General features: G+C 39.0%; 1 protein-coding gene and 1 non-coding gene across 2 annotated transcripts in view; both read left to right on the plus strand.

Annotated features, from left to right (window-relative positions):
* Positions 1–20,657, plus strand: part of DNAH14 (dynein axonemal heavy chain 14) — a 124,420-nt gene that overhangs the window by 102,533 nt on the left and 1,230 nt on the right. Inside the window, 22 exon segments of the mRNA XM_072410300.1 lie at positions 646–805; positions 1,833–1,964; positions 3,234–3,329; positions 4,023–4,163; positions 4,905–5,120; positions 5,299–5,529; positions 5,884–6,005; positions 6,517–6,761; positions 6,954–7,372; positions 8,191–8,383; positions 9,404–9,610; positions 10,099–10,205; positions 11,358–11,514; positions 12,625–12,835; positions 13,578–13,680; positions 13,938–14,165; positions 14,911–15,108; positions 16,804–17,003; positions 17,586–17,764; positions 19,065–19,261; positions 19,344–19,456; positions 19,547–19,692. Of these exon segments, the coding sequence (XP_072266401.1) occupies positions 646–805; positions 1,833–1,964; positions 3,234–3,329; positions 4,023–4,163; positions 4,905–5,120; positions 5,299–5,529; positions 5,884–6,005; positions 6,517–6,761; positions 6,954–7,372; positions 8,191–8,383; positions 9,404–9,610; positions 10,099–10,205; positions 11,358–11,514; positions 12,625–12,835; positions 13,578–13,680; positions 13,938–14,165; positions 14,911–15,108; positions 16,804–17,003; positions 17,586–17,764; positions 19,065–19,261; positions 19,344–19,456; positions 19,547–19,692 (4,001 nt within the window).
* TRNAA-UGC (transfer RNA alanine (anticodon UGC)) lies at positions 16,035–16,106 on the plus strand. The gene has a single exon. It is a non-coding gene; the product is annotated as a tRNA-Ala (tRNA).

Consider the following 20,657-nt stretch of genomic DNA (forward strand, 5'->3'; position numbering starts at 1 on the left):
TAGGTGAAATCACAAGGATGTGTTTTACTTACAAGAAAGGGGGGAAACTGCTCTGAGACATTTACAGACACTGCCCGTGTGAAATAACTTGAAATAAAAAACTTATCTGGCTGATTATAACATTCCTGACCTACAGCATGTATAGACCAATCAAAGACAATTAAACCATTTCTGATCAGTGTTGTGTTATTTGATTTATTAACTGCTATGTAGTCTGGGGAGCACTAACCTGGGGCCTGGGGGGCATTTTCCTCCTAAACCAGTGGAAATTAGATATGTTGGATAGAGATGCTCCCACTTTTAGATCTTTATCAGAATTTGAACTGCCATCAGTAACACATTATTGTGGTAATATAAATGGTATTTTATTTGGGAATATTTTTAGTTGACTGCCATTTTCACAAGGCAGCAGTCATAATGGTTAGACTGTAAATTTTTTTTAATGGTTTATAATCCATCCTTTACAGGCCAGAAGTTACCAGTCCTTCTCAGGCCTTTTGTATTAGCTAGTTATAATCTAATATTACTACTTATTTTAAGGAAAATTTGATAAATAGGAAGTCAAAGGTAAAACTGATCACAAACCAAAATAAAGGACATTCAGTTTGATTTATTAGAGTATAACTTTTGGACACTATCATGCAGAGTGTACACAAAGCCTCCATTTTTGGTGCTGACAGTCATGAACGCTGTATGCGTGCTTCTACAGAAGAAACCCGATTGGGCCACAGCCAAACTTCTCCTTGGAGACCAGGGATTTCTCAAGAGACTAGTCAGCCTTGACAAGGACAGCGTACCGGAGAAGGTAATTGATTTAATGTGTAATTGTTACATGTTACAAAATGTAAAAAGTTCTTACTGGGTAAGATAAGTTGATCAGGGAGATGAAATAGGAATTAATTCCATTGTATTACTAATAACAGTTTTGCTCAACCATATTACCCCTGAGGAACCCTTGAAACAATTTTCAGGCCATGGGGAAACGCTACTAAAACCTTTTTTCGGGGTTCAATTGAAAAAAGCTTCCTAAATTAGTGGCCAGTGTAAAGATTACACCCACAGTAGTAGCTAGAATAATAACTTTATCGACACCGAAAAACATTAAAGTGAAGACTAGACTAGAGCCATGCAGCTGGCTCATACAAGTCGTATTAGCCCCAGATCAATGCAGGAATTATCAGTAGTCTTTTTGCAGATGCACTTTGTCTCTGCATGGATGCAGTCCTCATGATGGTGACAAAGATTTTCCTTAGATCTTCTCACCTTTGAACAGGTGATCTAATGATTTGTGATGTAAATGTCAAACTGCAGAAGAGGTAGTGCATAAAACAAAAGCAGGGAGATCCTTACATTTGTCAGGTCCAGCTTCCTTTCCAGGAAGGAAGAATAGTGTGACACCACTAAATATCTTACATATCTGGTAAGGCTAGGAAGTAGGAGGTAGCAGTGCCTTAGATGATCCTACTTTGAAGATATACAGCTACAAAGCTCAAGACTTTAAATAAAATATTGTAATTATAAATCATAATTTATGTAATAAAGCTCTCCCAGATTGGAGAGGATACACTTTCATCAATGAAGCTGGGGGATCCAGCAAACCTGTAATGGATCTGGTCCAGGATTGAAAACATTTGCTAAAAAAAGGCAAATGACTTTTAAGCGCAATCTATTCCAGGTTTGTTGGATCACTCATGTTCACTGATGAATGTGTATCCTCTCCAGCCTTTTAGAGCTTTAGCTAATCAAGGCTATTATATGTTTAGTGAGAAAACTCTACTGTTTACCTTTAATTAATTTATTGTGACTTATGCATTGCTATGATCCACTTGCAGGTTTTTCATAATTTGAAGAAATATACAAGCATCCCGGATTTCAACCCACAGAAAGTTGGCTTAGTTTCCACAGCCTGTCGTTCTCTGTGTCAGTGGGTGCTGGCTCTAGAACACTATCATGAAGTCCACAAGGTATGTAGGGCACACGATAGAAGAACAAGCTAGGCATTGTTCAGAGATGCCTTTATGTTTTAGTAAGGCTTCACATTTACGGCCAAATTTGGAGTTGGGGTTGTTCATGAATGAAGATATGCTGGACTTGACCCTTGGTTTCATGGATTTTACAATAAGACTTACACAAGTTATTTAGTTTTGGTGTAGCTGTTACTTTTTGCTTTTTGACCCAAAACTTAGGCCCCATACTATTCATTATGGTCATTGTTTTATTACCAAGGATTATTCTTTTATTCTTTTTACTTATTATTTGCCTTGCTATTGTCTCACAATCTGTCTTTTGCATCCCAACATTGTCTCATAACTTGGACATGTGCTCCTACCCCTTACTGTTTTCCCCTAATTTTTACCTAACCGAATGGTCTGCTGTTCATACTACCTCACCTGTGACTTGTGGATGCAATGTGTTTGACCTGACTTATGTTCCTGACTGGCTGTTAAGGTTCTAGCCTTGTTGTTGTCTGAATGTCTGATCTCCTTGTTACTGACCTTAGCCTTTTAACCTGACCTACACCTGTTTTCTGTTGTGTACTACACTGCTACAAGGTTACTGGCTATCCATTAGATCTGTCCACCTGCTTCTTCTGTACTTTGCTTACTACTGTTCCTAGTTTAACCCTAAGTACCCCCCCTGTCTTGCTAAATTCTGTTCTTACTCACCTGCCATTAATCTCCCGCTGAATTCTGACTCTCCAATGGAGATTTCTGTACTACTGTACTACCCCTGCAGTTCAGACTTCGCTACAGCTGCCATCAATTGTTCCCCGTTGCCCTTGTGTCACCTGTCACCACGTCCATGCCTAATTATGCAGAGAAGATGCAAGATAGATTAACCTTACCACTTTGGGCACAATCTAGGTTTGTATGATAGATCCTCTGAATCTCACTAGTGTCCCTAAACTTGGGCCCAACTTCCTTAACATTACTACAATCCCAAAACTTGAGCCCAACCTGCAAGTGTTTTTTTTATCTCAAAACTGGGATAGCTTGAATGAGAAATAGTGGCATTTAGGAGAGAGCAATCTGTACATGACTATACAACAAAGAAATAGTAATAAAACCCTAACAGAAGTTAATCATTTTTCTCAACTGTATTCAAACTATGAAATATTTTGGTAACGTTTTAATTAATTCCTTCAGCATCAAACGTTGAAATTAAATTTGCAACAATCAGTTTAATTGACTCATTTACTTTTCTGGCATTCAACATGTCCTATTTTGTTTCAGATGGTTATACCCAAACAGCACCGTGTGGCAGAAGCCCAAGAGGCATTAAAACTGGCCCAGGAAAGACTTCAACAGAAACAGTCCAACTTATCCCTGGTAAAGCGGCATCACTGTTCCTTATGACCCAGTTCATAGTACATCTTCATGGCATTGTCCACTTAGAAAAGAGTTACACTTATACTCCAGGCAGCTAAATAATCAGATCAAATACATATAAGACATATGTTTTGCATGTCAAATAATTTGTATTTTTGTCCGTCCAGTTCTGAAATGGAAACTCTAATACCAGTACAGTCACTAGCAGGTCAGAAAACCTGAATTACCTCTGTTGCAGTTAAGTAATACTTACAGGTCTTGTCCCTCCCCTGGCTATATCATGCAAATATGCAGTTTGTGTTATTTCAAGTGTTTCCATAGCCCCTCCAGTTTATCTTAACCTTAAGCCTAAACCCGGATACAAAATTGTCATAGAATCCAGCTTACCAGCACCTGCTGTATTGCTGCATTAGCACTGTTCATGTACCCGGGGTAGGATGCTTCCATTAGTCATTGTACACATAGGTGCTTTTTGGAAAGCAAAAAGCTGCCATGTAAAAAATCAAATTGTTTAAAAAGCTGACAGGGCCAAAATGCAATAGGAACATGAGGTATCATAAGAAAGGAGTAAGGAAATATAAATAAAGGGAACATCTAGAGAAGGTCATACTGTTGACCTGTCTTGGAAAGTGTGGGCTGTGGAGCTTTTTTGATGTGTACCTATATATAAATATGTTTGATTATGCCGTTCAGGTTGAAGAACATCAGCAGCGACTGCAAAAACAGTACAATGACAGTGTGGCAGAGAAAGACCATCTGGGGTACAGGAAACAACTCACCACCAAACGCCTGACAAGGGCTTCAGTGCTTATCAAAGCTCTGGAGGAGGAGAAGGTGATTTGCAAATATTTTTTTAAAAGAGAACTATTTCATGATTCAGTCTTACTTAAAAAAACATTTATGTTTTCTTTCCTTTTTATCATAAATTGTGTATGCAACCAAACAGTTTTTTTTTAGCTTTAGATAGACTAGTATTAGGTGAAATCAATGTCATGCTGTCAGTGTCACTGTCAAAATGGATAAGAGGCACTGGATCCCCCAAGCTTTTATCTGGTACCACTTTACTGGTCACCTGTGTCTGCAGCTGGAATAAGTGAACCTAGAATCCAAGTGGTAGTCCAGATAGAAGTTTATTTCAGATTAAAAATATTTATTAAGCCATCGTGTTCCAGACACTAGACCTTCATCAGGACTAAAATGGCACAGTAAATTTAGCTATACATTTTACTATGACTATAAAACATAAAAATTTTTTTTATATAAATATAAAAATTATTGCATTTTGAAAATGTATATGTATTAGGTTTAAATTCATGACTATAAATTACTACTATATGTGTTAATATATAAAATGAAATTAAAAAAAAACTGAAATAAATATGTTACCTAAAATCTCTTTTCTGCTGCTCATGCTGCCAAACAACCATTTGTCAGATTAAACCGTACCGTAGGGCACAGCAGCATTTTTTACCAGATCAAATAAAACACAAAAGCAATAATAATTTATGATGAATATAAACAAAAATGTGTTCCCTTTAAAGCCATCAGTAAAACTTTGTTCCGGTCCTATTACAGGTACGATGGAAAGAGTCAGTAGACAGACTGGACTTGCGATTGGACAGTATTGTCGGTGATTTCCTGGTTTCGGCTGCATTCATTGCATACTGTGGTGTGTTTACATCAGAGTATCGGGCACAGCTGATTGAGCAGTGGTTGGGATTCTGTAGACATTACAAGATACCAGTATCAGAAGATTATTCCATTATTAGAGCCATGGCGGGAAAGAGTGAGGTATGGAACATGTTTTTCATGTATCTTCTTTGTTTAAATTGCTTTCATGAGGTGGAGTGGCTTCTACCTTTTTTGCAAAAAAACTAAATAATGTATTTGCTTTGAAAAGATTTTTTTTCCTAATCGTAATTTTTTTTTGATCAGTGCTGTGACATTATTATTTCTCTATGATCGGTAGGTGCGGCGATGGCAAAGTGAAGGGTTACCTCCAGACCCGTTCTCCACAGAAAATGCCATATTGGTAAAGAATGGTCGACGTTGGCCTCTTCTCATTGACCCTCATGATCAGGCCTATAAATGGATTCGCCAGATGGAAGGTGACAAACTGCGCCAGGTTTTGGCCTCTGATCCTGGCTATATGAAGACCTTGGAAAATGCCATACGTCTTGGGGAACCCATCCTGTTACAGGTCTAATAAGAATGTTTAATACACCCCTTCCATGGTGTACCTATGTCTTTCCAAGATAACATGAATCCATGAGGATGGAAATGCATTTGCTGCTTAAACACACTAAATCAAAACAAAATAAATAGTCAATGTACACTAAGTAAAAATCTTTTCCCTGTAAAATCAGATTATGCTAGAATTTACCTTACATAGTCACTGAGCTTCTTATTGAATCCTAATATTCTTAAAGCTCTATTTTTTCTTGACGTGCTCATAGTACCTAGCAATGTCCCTGATTAGTATCAATAGTAAAACATGTATTTATAGTATTACTAAACACAACCTGATTTTTATTTTGCTGTCCTGTGTTTTTAGGATGTTTCAGAAGATTTGGACCCGAGCATAAAGTCAGTTTTGGCAAAGGAAATCCACAGTCGGGCTGGACAGGATTTTATACAACTAGGCGACTCTGAAATAGAGTACAACCAGAATTTTAGGTAAGGTGGAATTTTGTACCTCCTGTTCTGACCTTTCCATGCTCCATTTGGACTTTATCCATATTTCTCCTCCGTAACATGATGGTAAGACCTGGTTGCATCTAGACTCATTCTGATTGAGTGATTCATAGGATAATGTAATTGATATTTTCTTTTCCCTTTATTTTTACTAGGTGATCCTGCTAGTAACACACTACCTGTCCTACTTTAACAACACTCACTAACTGTGCTGTATCTATGGAGTAGCAATCTTAACTTGATAGTCATTAAACTGATTATATAATCAATAGGCCATTTCCATTCACTGAACCACAGGTTAAAACCGTCAAGGGAAGGTATTTATTAAAAATCTAGGTGGCTAAATCTTGGCTGGAGTTATAGTTTAAGTTATTGGCAACCATAAATTCAGACAGCAAAGTGAAATGTTAAGCTATTCGACTAGTAGGTAGACCCGTGGATAGAAAAATAATAATGTGGTCTTGTATATTAATAGAAAATTCTCTTATTCCAGGCTCTACATGTCCACCCAGAACCCCAATCCTCACTTCCTTCCCGCTGTTTGTATCATGGTGACTGTAATCAGCTTCACGGTAACATTTAAAGGGCTACAAGACCAACTGTTGTCCAGTGTGGTGACACATGAGCAGCCCCACCTGGAGCTGCAGAGGAACCAGTTAATGGAGAATATATCCTCTGATCTATGCACACTGCGAGAGCTGGAGGAACGCTCACTCACCTTACTGCAGAAAACAGAAGGTAAGGAGGCAACCGTCAGGTTTGTGTGCCAATGTGTGCAATGAAAACAATTCGCCCTTCTTTCTATTGTAAATAGACTGTTCTTTCATTTTTCTAGTTCATTAAGGACAATTTAGTCTTCAGTGATGTGTATTTAAAAGCTGTATATATAAAACTGTCTACTGTAGTATAACTATGTAATCATTTATTTAGGACACCTACTTGATGACGAGGACCTCATTGACACTTTACAGAAATCTAAACTGACTTCTAAGGACATTATGAAGAGAATGAAGGCTTCTGCGAAAACGGAAGAAACCATAGAAGCAGCCCGTGATATCTACCTACCTGTGGCCCATAGAGGGGCTGTGCTGTACTTTGTAGTGGCCGATCTTGTTCATCTCAACTACATGTACCAGTTCTCCCTGCACTGGTTCCACAAGGTGTTTGTGGAGTCAATGAATGTTGTAAAGTCAAATCAAACTAATGTCTCTTTAAAGTCATCTTCTGGAACCATTCGGCCACTGAGCAGGCAGAGGACTATAGAAAAGGAAGCCAAGGAAGAGGAAAATAAAGACATTGAAAGGCACCTCAACAATATTTGTGACACTCTGACCAGAAATGTCTATAAGGTACATTGTGTGGTTATCATTTGTGAGATTTACTAAGCTTTTAAAACTTGTCCATTGTGTAATTAAATATGTGGAGAACGTATTCTTTGGTGATTGGCTGTGCAATAGCCCAGTCCTTTTTAAAGGGAAATAGTATATATATGTGTTATGTATGTGTTATGTATCAACAGCGGTTTAACAGTGGTTTAAACCTTTCTAATGGGACAAAGTCAACAAAAAGTTTACCCTTTCCTACTTTTTTTTCTAAAAAGAAAGTTTTGGCCTTATTTACTTTAAAGCTGAAGTTTAATAACCAGATATTTGCTTTCCTTAGAACCCCCAATAACACGTTAATGTAATTTATTTTTTAAACTGTAACATCATTACTGGATTTTATTTTTGTAAACAATCCAGGCAGATAATGGCTATTAGGGGGTGGGGGTGGCAGGTTGCTGTTCATACCCTCCTAAAAACCAGAAACTGTGGTAACACCCACATATAATGTTGAGACTCCATTAGAAATCAAACGAATTCTGCTGAGAGCTAACAGAACATTCCACAGACTCTAACTTTTATATTTAAACACATTTGTGTTGTACATGGCAACAAAATCATTTTCAGGCTTAGGATATGAGAAAGAGAAAATGGTTAAGCCAGTAAATTTTGGCTATTCACTTTTTTGCTCTGGGTTGGGATGACATAGTGAACTATGAAAGAAAGAAATCTAATGTAAATGTAGTTAATACACGTATGTTGTAATCTGAAATTAATTTTTTTTTAATCGGAAATCATTTATTGCAGCTTTGAGATATTCAAACCTTTGTTATGTTTTCCCATAGATTGTATCCTCATCGCTCTTCACAGAACACAAGCTCTGCTTCTCCTTCCTGTTGGCGGTGAATATCATGAGGAATGGCAGTGAGGATCTGCCCAGTCCCCTGGGGTACCTACCGCATGCCGAGTGGAATTTCTTCTTGAACTCAGTGCTACTGACCAACTTCATGGACAGGAAGGACACTCCAGGAGACAGCGGTACCAGAATCTCATATATATGTTATCACGTATACTAAACTGCCTCAAGTATTCCACCTATGGGATAACCTAATGCTGAGACAATAATTGACATCTAAGGCACAAAGGCTAACCTGTGCCACCTCCATAAACTGTAACTACTTCAGCCAAATAGTTTTAAGGCCCTATCATTTGAACCCCCTACTGCTGATGTATACCTGTACCTACTTTATTTCAGTTTTATGAGCACCCCGTCAAGTGTTTATAACAGTTTGTGTTTCAATGGGGAGATTTCTCTTTACTTCCTGTCCCAGAAATACAACAGAAAGTATGAGTAAACTTAAACCTGAGTTATTTTCACTTTATATCTTGTTGACAATGGTCTCCATGATGAATGGAGGAGGTGAATCTCTCTAGTGAGGACTTACACTGTAATAAAAACTGTTTGGGGTGAGGATCAGTGGATAATTTAGTATTGGTAGGGTCCTGGTTGGGTGGCTTGTTCTGTAAGTCCATTGACAGATCTCTAAAGTGCAGAAGCCTTAACTAGGTTCTTTTGCAGCTTGTACATATGGTGTTTGATAGGAAAAAAATGTACTTTAAGTGCTGAGTTTGGCTGAAGGGTTCTGCATCATCAATTTCAACCTTTAACTCCCCAAGTACAATAATCTTGACCTTGGCCCTTTTCTACATTCCCAATCCTTGGTGATGGGGCCCCTTGCAAACTTGATAGATGTAATTTTCTGCATGACTGAATTTTACTAAGGACTTGTGTACACGGGGATCATACTTTCACATAAGTCTTCAGAATATAACATTTCCACATAAGGGTATGTTAGTTTTGGGATCCTGAACATTGGCAAGAATTTTTTGAGTGCCAGTGCACCAAACTATCATAATCAAAAACCTTGTTTGTTTGTTCATTAATAACACTCAAAACTAATCTAAGCTTTAAATTGTATTCACTTTTAATGAAAATGTATAGAAAGTGATTGAGAGTAAGTATTGTACTTAAACTGAATTGTGTCTTCATTCTCTTAGATGACTCTACACCACCCAACATCCCACAATGGCTCTCTTGCTCTACCTGGAGGCAATGCGAGTACCTAACATACCACCTGGAGCCATACGCCACTCTTTGTCAATCTCTTCTATCCAGTTCCCAGCAGTGGAAGGAATTCTACAACAGCACCAACTTGTATGAGTTCCTCAAGAGCCCGTACAGAAGAGAAGTCTCACTACAGGAAGGTATGACTTACTGCACAAACCTGCTGGAATACACAGCCAGATATGAACTACAACTGCGGTTATAGAGAACCTGCAAGGCTGGCCATACACAGGAATTGTTTGATTGGTCACTGCAAGCAATTCCTATATTAGTGATTTACAACCACACCTGCGTAATGTAAAACAAACATGTAATTTTTCCCCAGACTAAGTCAATCTAGAAAGCAGTGGGCAGGACTTAGTTTGGTTAGGTACTGGTTGACAAACTACTGGACTGTTAATCAGCAGTGACAATGTTGTTGTAATAGTTGTTTGTGATAGTGTCTGAAATACGAACTGATTGTATTGCCTTATAACAACCACATTCTTCATACCTTCATTGGAAAAGGCAAAAAACTTGCAACTGAATTGGCTGCCATGGACAATAGGGAACAACACAAATACATTTTGACTGAACTGTACGCAGTTGTTGATATTATTGATAAAAGCAACTTTTTGGTGTTAAACAGATATGACACAAGAATCAGACAGAGAAGATACTGTGGACCTGGGGGAACCGAATACAAATACTGGATTTCACTGGGAGAAACTTTCTTTATTCCAGAAACTTATATTGGTAAATTTGAAATTATTTGTCATTTTAGTTAAGAGTTTTGTATCAGTAGTTGATTCTTAATGGTTGTGTATTGACTGTGCAATTGCAGTGTGTAGTAGTGCAATAGATTGACTTTCAAATTGATTCTCAACATTTATATTGAATAATTAATATGTAAGATTAAGATAACGTGCAACTAAAGGAGTTTTGATGCTGATTGTTTCTCTTAATTTCCAAGCATAAACATATTTTTGGAAGATCCAGACTGGCTAATTTAGCACAAAGTTTGAAGGCTTCTACCTGTGTGTGCACAACCAGTCATCATTTAGAGTCTCTAGTCGTTTTTAGAAACACAGGATACCTTAAGGAGTGAGTAAATTTTGTAACTATTTACCTTCCAAACTGGATATATTAAATTGGGATAAGGAGTAGTTTTCACCCCTGCATCCATTGGGAAGTTTTTTGGATGTGATGAGGACCCTGGCATTTTGATTAGGTGTATCCTAAAAAATTAGCTCCTTGGCAAAGAAAGGACTGCAGGCCAGGGAAAACCATGGCTGCCAACCTGCAAGTTTACAGAGAGGGTAGGAGGGTGGCACAGCAGAAGAAAGCACAGCATGGGAAATAAACTGCCTGGGGATGAAGTGCCAGATAAAGCTCAATAGGTGTGTTTAAGGTGTGTGGGCAGTATGTGCTCTTAGTGGATGTTGGTGTGTGTATGCAGGCATGTAACTACTACTGAGGTAGATCAGTATATACATCTGTGTTAAAGCGAACCTGCTGTAACATGGTAAAGCACTGAGGCAGGTACATAAAGCACTACTAGATTGTAAGCTCTTCGGGGCAGGGTCCTCTCCTCCTGTATCACTGTCTGTATTAGTCTGTCATTTGCAATCCTTATTTAATGTACAGCTCTGCGTAATATGTTGGCGCTATGTAAATCCTGTTTAATAATAATAATAATAAAGTAGTTTAAATGGAGCACCTGAATCAGTCATCCCCGCTGAACACAGCCTAGTTCAGTAGGACAGTGTTGTGTTGAGAGTCCTTACTCTAGGCTCAGCAAAACTGATTTACACAGCCAGATGCAGAATGGAGTCGGAATACCTCCTATGTGTTCACCTTTACCTTCCCTAAACCATGAAATAAACATAAAAATATCTCTATTGTTAGATCAAGGTCCTCCGCCCAGAATGTTTAATCAGCGCCATTAGGAAGTTCATAATTGAGAAAATGGGCAAAGAATATGTTCAGAGCAGCACAATGAATCTGAAACAGGCCCTGGAGGAATCCAGCAACACTTCTCCGCTTATATTCATACTCTCATCTGGTACGTAGCTTTTCTTTTATACAGGTATTACAAGTGTGTCAAAATACCATTCTTGGCAGAATTTCGAGTTGAAAATTGTAAATTTTTGTTACCTACAAATGAATAACTGTTATACACTCACCTCTCAGTCCTCGTGTGTGTCTTCTTCTCTTTCCTCCAGCACTTCAGCCTCCATAAGACTTCACCATTTCAGATTTCTGGGGGTGTTGGATACCCATATCCTTTGCAGTGCCCCTATGGCACCATCCACAACCCCTATGTCACTACAGGACATAGCAGTGGTGTAGGGGTCATGGATAGAATTCTGACAAAAGCTGCTATGGTGGAATGACCCAGAGAGATGAAAATAAGGGTCATAGCAAACGGGGATTTTTATAGCAGTGATTTATTTTACTACAAACGGCTAATGCTAAGGACTAATAACGAGTGTCAATTGTCATAGTTACTGGTGATTTGAAGTGTCATTAAGAAGTATTTTTTGCAGCTACAAGTCAAACTCATTCTAAAACACTTATATTTGTTCAGCGCTTCATTTAGCTCTCATGTAAAGTGGACCTGAACTTAAAAAAAAACAAAAAGTCATCAGAAGCTAGAGCTAATTGACAAAAGAGACATGCAAACCTGCTGTTTATGGCAGAAGCTCACCACTAATCTAATGAGTCTAGTTCTTTTTTAACCTTTGAATGAGGTTTCTTTTAGACCCTTTGAATTCAGAGCAATTGTCACAGTTAAGCTTGTTGTCTACAAGAAGTGGAGCACAATCATGAAATCTTTGGCAACTGTTTACATAACTTGTCCTCAATTTTAGAATTATTTTACAGAGAAATTAAAGATTTTATTGTGTTTGTGTGTGATATGATTTAGTTCAATGTTTTTTCTTTTTTTAACATTTACATTATCTTGTAAAACATTATCAGCCTCAGATGTCACTACAGTCATTTTATCCTACTGGTCTTTGTTTTCAGAATATATATAGTGTTTTGGAGTTTTAGATGCATTTTATTGTAAATGTGCATTTTAGCATCTGTGCTAAAGTTGTTCTGTATCAAACAAGGTAGATTAGCAGATAGAAAACCTTTATCTAACTTTCCTATGATGTCCTAATAACAGGTAGTGACCCAGTGGGTGAGCTGGAGAGGCTAGCACTGGAGACCCGAGGAAGCACACTTCACCTGGACATGATCTCCCTGGGCCGTGGTCAGGGGGTGAAGGCCGAAGAGCTGATCAATAAGTCTAAGAGGCAGAAAGGACATTGGGTATTCCTGCAAAACTGCCACCTGGCTGCTTCCTTTATGCCCAGGCTGAGGGAAATTGTGGAGGGGTAAGTCCATGGTCTATTACAAATGATGCTATGGTATATTATTGTGTATATGTTTCTAAGTAAAACTTGTACTTATGCTTGTGTACCTAAAGAAACCTTACAGTAAATTCATAAATACATTCCTGAAATCTCACAATATTGAGCAACAGTAATATTTTTCAGAAAATCTCAATGTTATTTTATTCACAAAATATCCCTAAGCTCCACTGTGCTGCAGGCAGAAGGAATCATTTCCTCATTCTCCTTTTTTCTTGTGATCAGTCGGTACATTGTAAGGTTGTAACGAGTCACAGTGTGAGACTAAATACTGTGAGCACTCATGGGAGAACCTGGGACAACCAGTCATGGAGAGAACTGGAGTAGTAACCCAACAAATCTGGAAAAGATCTGGTCAAGGAGTGAAAGCATTTGCCAAATCATAGGAAATGATTTTAAGAAATGTATTCCAGGTTTGCTTGATCCCCCAGGTTCTCCCATGATAGTCTATGTTCTCCAGTCTTGAAGAACTTTAATAAATTAGGTCCATTATGCACTTTAAATGACCGAAATACTGTGTATTGTATGTTATCCTACTAAGAGGCTTCAATAGATTCACTTTTCAAGCACAGAAGTATCAGGTTCAGTGAATAGGGGATCCTTTTATGTAAGCTCTTGTAATGCGCTAACGCAATGTAGAATAGCTCCGGTCTTGTTCTGAATACAGGTACACTTTACTAATGATATGTGGTTGTGGTTCCTACAGGTTCGAGCAGCAGAGTCATTCGATGGATCCCCAGTTTAGATTGTGGCTGAGCTCCAAATCAGACCAATTGTTCCCAGTGTCCATTCTACAGAAGGGGTTCAAGGTGAGGATCTACTATTCATATAAGTAATGATATAGTTCATAGTACACTCATTATTGATTGCAACCAATTATCTGAATGTTTTTGTATTGAGGAAGAAACTGGTGCACCAACAGGAATTACATATAGGAGCATGCAAACTCTATTTAAATATGGCACGGTTGCACTTTTTGCTGCAGTACTAACCCCTACGCCAGTAATAAAAAATTGACTTGTTATTTTGGAGTTTAGCTTACATATTCTATTTTTTAACCTGGCAGATGGCAGTAGAGCCCCCTATGGGTTTGAAGGGTAAACTGCTGCAGACATTTGACAATAGTGGAACTGGACTGATATCAGAGAAGACATTTGAGATGGAGAACCACGGCCAGCCCTGGAAGAAGCTCCTGTTCAGTCTTTGCTTCTTTCACTCTGTGCTAAATGAAAGGCGGAAATATGGGGCACTGGGCTGGAATATCCCTTACGAGTTCACCTCTTCTGACCTGGAGGTAAGTGCTGGCTTCATATTATATACACATAACTTACTGTGCCATGGATTTTATGAAAGGAAGCTGCATGTATTGCCCATATCAGCCAATCAGACACAACTTGTGGAACCCTGTGTAAACTGTGAGCTTGATACTACAATACAAAATGTCAATTAAAGGCACCCTAAGTACTTAATACTTACCTTTCCAGTGGGCAGCGAGTGTCTTAAACAGCCTCTGTCCAACACCTCCACCCCTGCTGATCACTACAGAGCCACTTCCCCCTAGAACAATAGATATGCAATACGTTCTGTTACAAGGTGTCAATCCTAAAAATCCCTTTTTAGCTCACCCTGGGCTTAACTCCAACTTGTCTTTTCGCCCTCCCCCTGACATCATTACTCCACTAGGGCTGCAGTGGGTTTTACTCCTGTACCACGTTTCTGCCCCCTCTGTACTGAGCCCTGATTGGAATAAAGGAATGATGGAAAACTCAGTCAACACGACAACTTCTAATGCAGTGTGAGTTTCAGTGCTGGAGAAATTCCAGCCATGACTCTCCAATAAATCAGAAAGATGCCACCATGCAGGAGTGGACCAGAACAGCTTATATTTACACCAAGAGCTCTATGATATGATAGTTTGTGTCACTGCTGGTAAATAAACAGTCTGAATGACATGGGAATCTTTTCAATATAAAGATCTTTCATTTTTGATGTGATATAAAGTTCAGTTATGTGTAATATAAATTGGGCTGTGTTTGCAGGTCTCTGTACAGATGTTAGCAATGCTTACTGAGGGCCGTGATGATGTTCCTTGGAAGGCCGTCCATTATCTGACCGGGGAGGTGGTGTATGGAGGGCGCGTTACAGATCTTTGGGACCGCCGGTGTCTCCTCAGCATCTTGGACACTTTCTATAATCCGGGCGTATTACAAGATGGTTATTCATTCTCCGCAGACAAGGTGATCCCACAGTTCATAAAAGGCTGTCCGGAATAGTATCACTGTCTATTCCCATTTGTCCTGGTCATAGTATTATTATTAATATTATTATTATTATTATTAATAATAAAAAATAACAATAATAATAATAAACAGGATTTATATAGCCCCAACATATTACGCAGCGCTGTACAAAAAATAGGGGTGACAAATGACAGACTGATAACTGGTTCATCTGGACTGAGTGTCAGGAATATACACAGCATTGAAAACCACACAATTCCAACCCAATAATCTAATCCCTATGGATTGTGCTGTCATGGGACCAAAACTCAGGCAAAATTTGCCAAGTGTACACACAGTAGTACTAACTTGAACTTAGCATTTAGTAGAAAGATTGAGGGCATTTTTTTTGTATAAAAACACTGACACAATTATCAGGGTTACTAAACACCTATGACACAAAGACCTGAAACACTAAATGTTTTGTGTGTTGACCCTCCTACTTTTTGACCACCCAGCTAGTTTCTCCAACCAGGTTGAAAAACTTTTCTGGGCAAAACATGGACTTTTTCAGGAGGACATGCAGTCAATATAACAACAAATCAAGGAGTTTGGTCTCACTGCTCTTGACAAAACCTGTGTACATAGAAAACACGGGTTGACACTATTCCGTGCAAACCAGTTATTCAGAAATATGCAGTAACAAAATAAATGTATAGCAACTGACATTAATACTGCTTCATATTAACATGGTAACAAAATAGGACGAATGTATTCTAAATTCCCACGACAATACATTGCCTGGCAAGAGAAACAACACAGTTTTGTGTTAATCTCAGATGCTGTATGCAGTGTACACAGGCAGCCATAATCATGTAACCTAACACGTGTCTATTCTCCCAGCTAAAGCTCTTCCTCGTGTTTGCTGCTTATTGTAAACAGTAGGGGATGTAGCTCAGTGGTAGAGCGCATGCTTTGCATGTATGAGGCCCCGGGTTCAATCCCCGGCATCTCCACTTTATTGTTCCTGAAATTCTTTTTGCTGCTTCATACCAGTTTTAAAAACATTTCATTACAGATATTTAAAGATGTTCATAAATCGATGACCAGAGAATAATTTATTGATTGCTGCAGATTTAAAAATATTAACCTCCCTGGCAGTCTAATTATGTCAGTATTTTTATCCCAAAAGCCGTACATTGTTTTGCATGGAAATGTATTTTACATTGTAAGCCTATAATTCTTAGGCATAAACTCACCAAAATATGTACAATATTTATTACATTTAATAATAAACTTTAAATAAAAAAAACACAAAAATCCGTCAAAACAAGGGTGCATAAAAATAGTGAAACTTGTATTATAACTGTACAGTAGCATATATAATATATCCAATACAAAATAATTTGCACCAACGCATGCACCAACGGAACTCCTGGGGAACGTCAGTGCACTCACGGTGCAAGATCAGAGGAAGAGGACGCAGCCCGAGGATGGGAACCGACAGGATGCTGGAGGATGCCGATGGGACCAGGTAAGTATATTTTTTTAGCTACTCTGAGTGTGGTTTAGGGTTACCGCTTTCAGCATGTTTTTTTTTTACCCCGAGCCACACCACTCAGGGGGTTAAACATGGCTTTTGTCATATATGTTAAGATATAGGATTGTAGGTATTTGATGGTGATGTATTTTGATACACGTGTCTGTTTCCAGGTTTATGAGACCATAGCAGATAAGGCCACACTATTGGAGTGCCGGGATTATATCAGCTCCCTCCCGGACACAGATACCCCTCAGATCTTCGGGATGAACCCCCACGCAGACAGAGCTTTCCTCATCTCTCAGGCCCAGCTTTTCACGGACACCATTGTCAGTATGCAGCCCAGAATCATTGCAGATGATGGAACAGTCAGGTTTGTGTTATTAATGTGTTATTGGTGAAGACAGGTTGACCATAGCAACCTAATAGATGTCTGATTATTCCTGCAGAGGTTGAAATCCTGGAAAAATAATAGATAACATATATGATGCTTATATTACCATTGCCTGTTTATCCTGGCAGTAGATCTATTGAGATTCATTACTTGTCTTAAAACTACATGACCATCTAAAGCTACGTACACACTTCCAATTATTATCGTTGGAAAACGAACGACGAACGATCCTGCACGATATATACGAACGATCGTATAGCAAATCGATCGTTCGTCGTTCGATTGGAACGATAAAAATTGGAAGTGTGTACGCACCTTTAGACTACCCAGTTCACAGGGTGACAACTTTACTGTGCAATTTCAATTCAGAACAAACAACGTTGTCACCCTGTCACAAAACATAGGAAAAACAACAGACCTAGTGACAAAATCAACATTTATTAGAGCTATTCTACTGAGGGATTGGGGGAAACAAATATCTTTAAACTAGTGGCTTTTCAGTTTATATGTCAGCTGTGTAGATTTAGGATGATTTGGTTAATGGTGTGCACTGTCCAATAGAGGTGACAGCCAGGATGAGATGGTTCTGCACTTGGCCGCCAGTATCCTCAGCAAACTGCCGGTGACAGTGGAAGGAAGGACAGAGCAGGACAACTCAGCAGCCATACCGGACAACGGCATGACCATCAGCAGCTTGTTCACCGAACCTGCCTGGGAAAGCCTTGTGAAATCTGTGAAAGGTATAATATGAATCTAACTCTGGGCCCCTGTGCTTTGCCATGCAGGGCTCAGAATATTGCCCCCTCCTTCCCTAGAGAACATGTTTTTGCTCTTTCACCACTCACAATTCCGATTTCCCTTAAAATACCAAATACCTCCAGATACAGAGGCATGTGACTCAATCCATGTGGCTGGTGCTTGGTGATTGGCCCAGTGCAGTCACATGGTGATGGGAAGAGTCTTGTGTAAGCTCTAGGTTGTCCAGTCAAAACATTTGGAACACACAACCTCTTTCTTCGCTTATGGCAGGTAATTGGAGGTTGTGCAGTACTTAATGAGCAACGATGACTACTAACGAATCAGGTTTTTAGTTTGTTACAACCAGATTTTTTTAAGCATTCCTGATTTGTTGCTCTAAATCCTCAGCTTCACTCTTACAATACAGTGATTGATAGGATTCAAGATTATGTCATACTTAAGGTAAACCTGATAGATGGATAGATTCGATAGATAGAAAGGTGTCCATTGTGTGATATCTAGTTGCCTGACTCTCATGCTGACCACCTCAACACTTGAAGTCAATGACCCAGAACTAATATTCATATTTCCACCTTCTTTTATTTGCAGACTCATTTGGGGTCAGTAACTTAGAAATCAGGTCAGTGGACTACCAAGCACTTAGCATTTCAGAACAAAGCCATAAGCTTTTCTGGCCAGGCTCCTCTCCGTCTCCTGTGTCACTGTCTGTATTCATCTGTCATTTACAACCCCTATTTATTGTACAGCGCAGCATAATATGTTGGTGCTGTATAGATACCATTAAAAAAAATAATCAGTGTCAGTTTTTCCTGTTTAAGTTATAAAAGGTGAACTTAAATTCCTCTATAGCTATCAGCAAAGCAATTCAAGGAGCAAGAGTGCCACCTACTGGACAATCCACAGCACAGCAGGCTAACTTTTGCAAATTATATTATTATTATTATTATTATTATTATTAATAATAATAATAAGCAGAATTTATATAGCGCCAACATTTTAGGCATCGCTGTACATTAAATAGAGGTTGCAAATGACAGGCGAATACAGACAGTAACACAGGAGGAAAGGACCCTGCCCCGAAGAGGTTACAATCTATTACAAATGTATTATTTCCCACTTCTCTTGTTTTTCAGTATGCAAATTATTATATTAACTTATTGTATAAAGTACATATTACACAGCGCTGTACAATATTCAGGGGCTGCAGATGACAAACCTAGATTATTCTATGCTACATTGTGAGAACACTCCTGTAATACCAGATTGGGATTGTGTTTGCAGGTTACGACCCTCTGGTGAATTCAGCTTTACTTACCGTTCTCCATCAAGAGATCGATCGCTTTAACCATCTGCTGTCAGTCATACACAGCTCGCTCAATGCTTTGCAGCAGGCTGTCAGGGGGGAGATTATACTGAACAAAGTCCTAGAGGAGCTTTATGACTCCATGAGTAGCCTCAAGGTGCCCGAGCTGTGGCAGGTGAGTGCTAGCAAAACATTTTTGTAATGTGATCATAATTTAAAATCTATGTTATAAATAATGTGCTATTAATGTGTTCCAGAGGTGCTCGTACGAATCCTGTAAACTGCTCGGCTCTTGGGTAGACGATCTTGTAGAAAGAATTGGCTTTTTCTCTACATGGTCCAGTCATGTGCTTCATTGTGTACAGGAGAGGTGAGAGATGGAGGAAGGTGACTCCCACAATGTATGATGAATGTCATGTATTACTATAATATTATTATATTTATTTGCTGTGTTTTTCAGTTTTGGCCAGCAACTGGGGCTGAAAAAGACATTTAAACATTCCAGACCAAATTCATCCCAAACGCCCAACGCTCTTCCAGGAATGGGGTCACAGCTCACAGGGGAGCCATACAGGTACTGGATTCCTGCATTCTTCTTCCCACAAGGTAAGCAATTGACTGAATTCACTGCCATGGCATATTTAAGACGTAAGACTAAGACCCTTATTTAATATGGGGCTCACATACAACAACCAGCCAAAACACTGAGGAGTCATTTAGATCTTAGCATTGTGCTATGTATTAATGCAGAGTGTGCAAAGTGCACATGATTTAAGGCAGTCAATTTAGACTATAAGGCTGGAAAAGAACCTTAATGTCCTACAAAATGGATAAGCAGCATTTTCCCCCACCTCCTAGATTGGAAGCTCTTTGGGGCAGGATCCTCTCCCCGTGTCACTGTCTGTATCGGTCTGTCATTTGCAATACTCTATTTAATGTAGAGCACTGCATATGTTGGCACTATATAAATCCTGTTTAATAATAAGCAGCATTTTTGTTGCATTTACTACAACACACTATAACAGAGAGATGTTTTGCCCTAACCACTGAAAGCTGAAGTAAATAATAAACTGGTTACAATGTCACCCATCATGGAATATAACAAGCTGCATGTGATGTGTTGGAAAAAGTGGGCAGAGCAATCCCCGTCCGCGGCCAAGACCTACAGTGGGCTATGGAGCAATGTAAGAATGTAAGCCTGGTCTGATGAATGACATTTTCTGGAAAAATGGCTGCATCATTTCCCTGGGGAAGATATGGCAGCAGGATGCACTATGGGAAGAAAGCAGACTTGAAGGATCTGCTGCTAACAATTTAGTGCCAGATAGCACAGGACCCCTTCAGAGGTTTGTGGAGTCCAGAGGTCTTGGGCTCATCAGATCAGATCTGTTTTGGCAGCACAGGACGGAAATAACCCATCAATAGGCAGATGGTTTTATTGTATAAGTGTAAGATGCCAGTGGGTGGCTCAGCTCACCATACTCACTCCATAGCAGGTGCATGTCTCATTAAATGATTACTTGATTCGGACAACTCTCAATCAAGGAGGTTCATTGAAATGCTGAAACCAT

This window comes from Pyxicephalus adspersus, chromosome 4 (assembly GCF_032062135.1).
Source record: "Pyxicephalus adspersus chromosome 4, UCB_Pads_2.0, whole genome shotgun sequence".
Taxonomy (NCBI): Eukaryota; Metazoa; Chordata; class Amphibia; order Anura; family Pyxicephalidae; genus Pyxicephalus; species Pyxicephalus adspersus.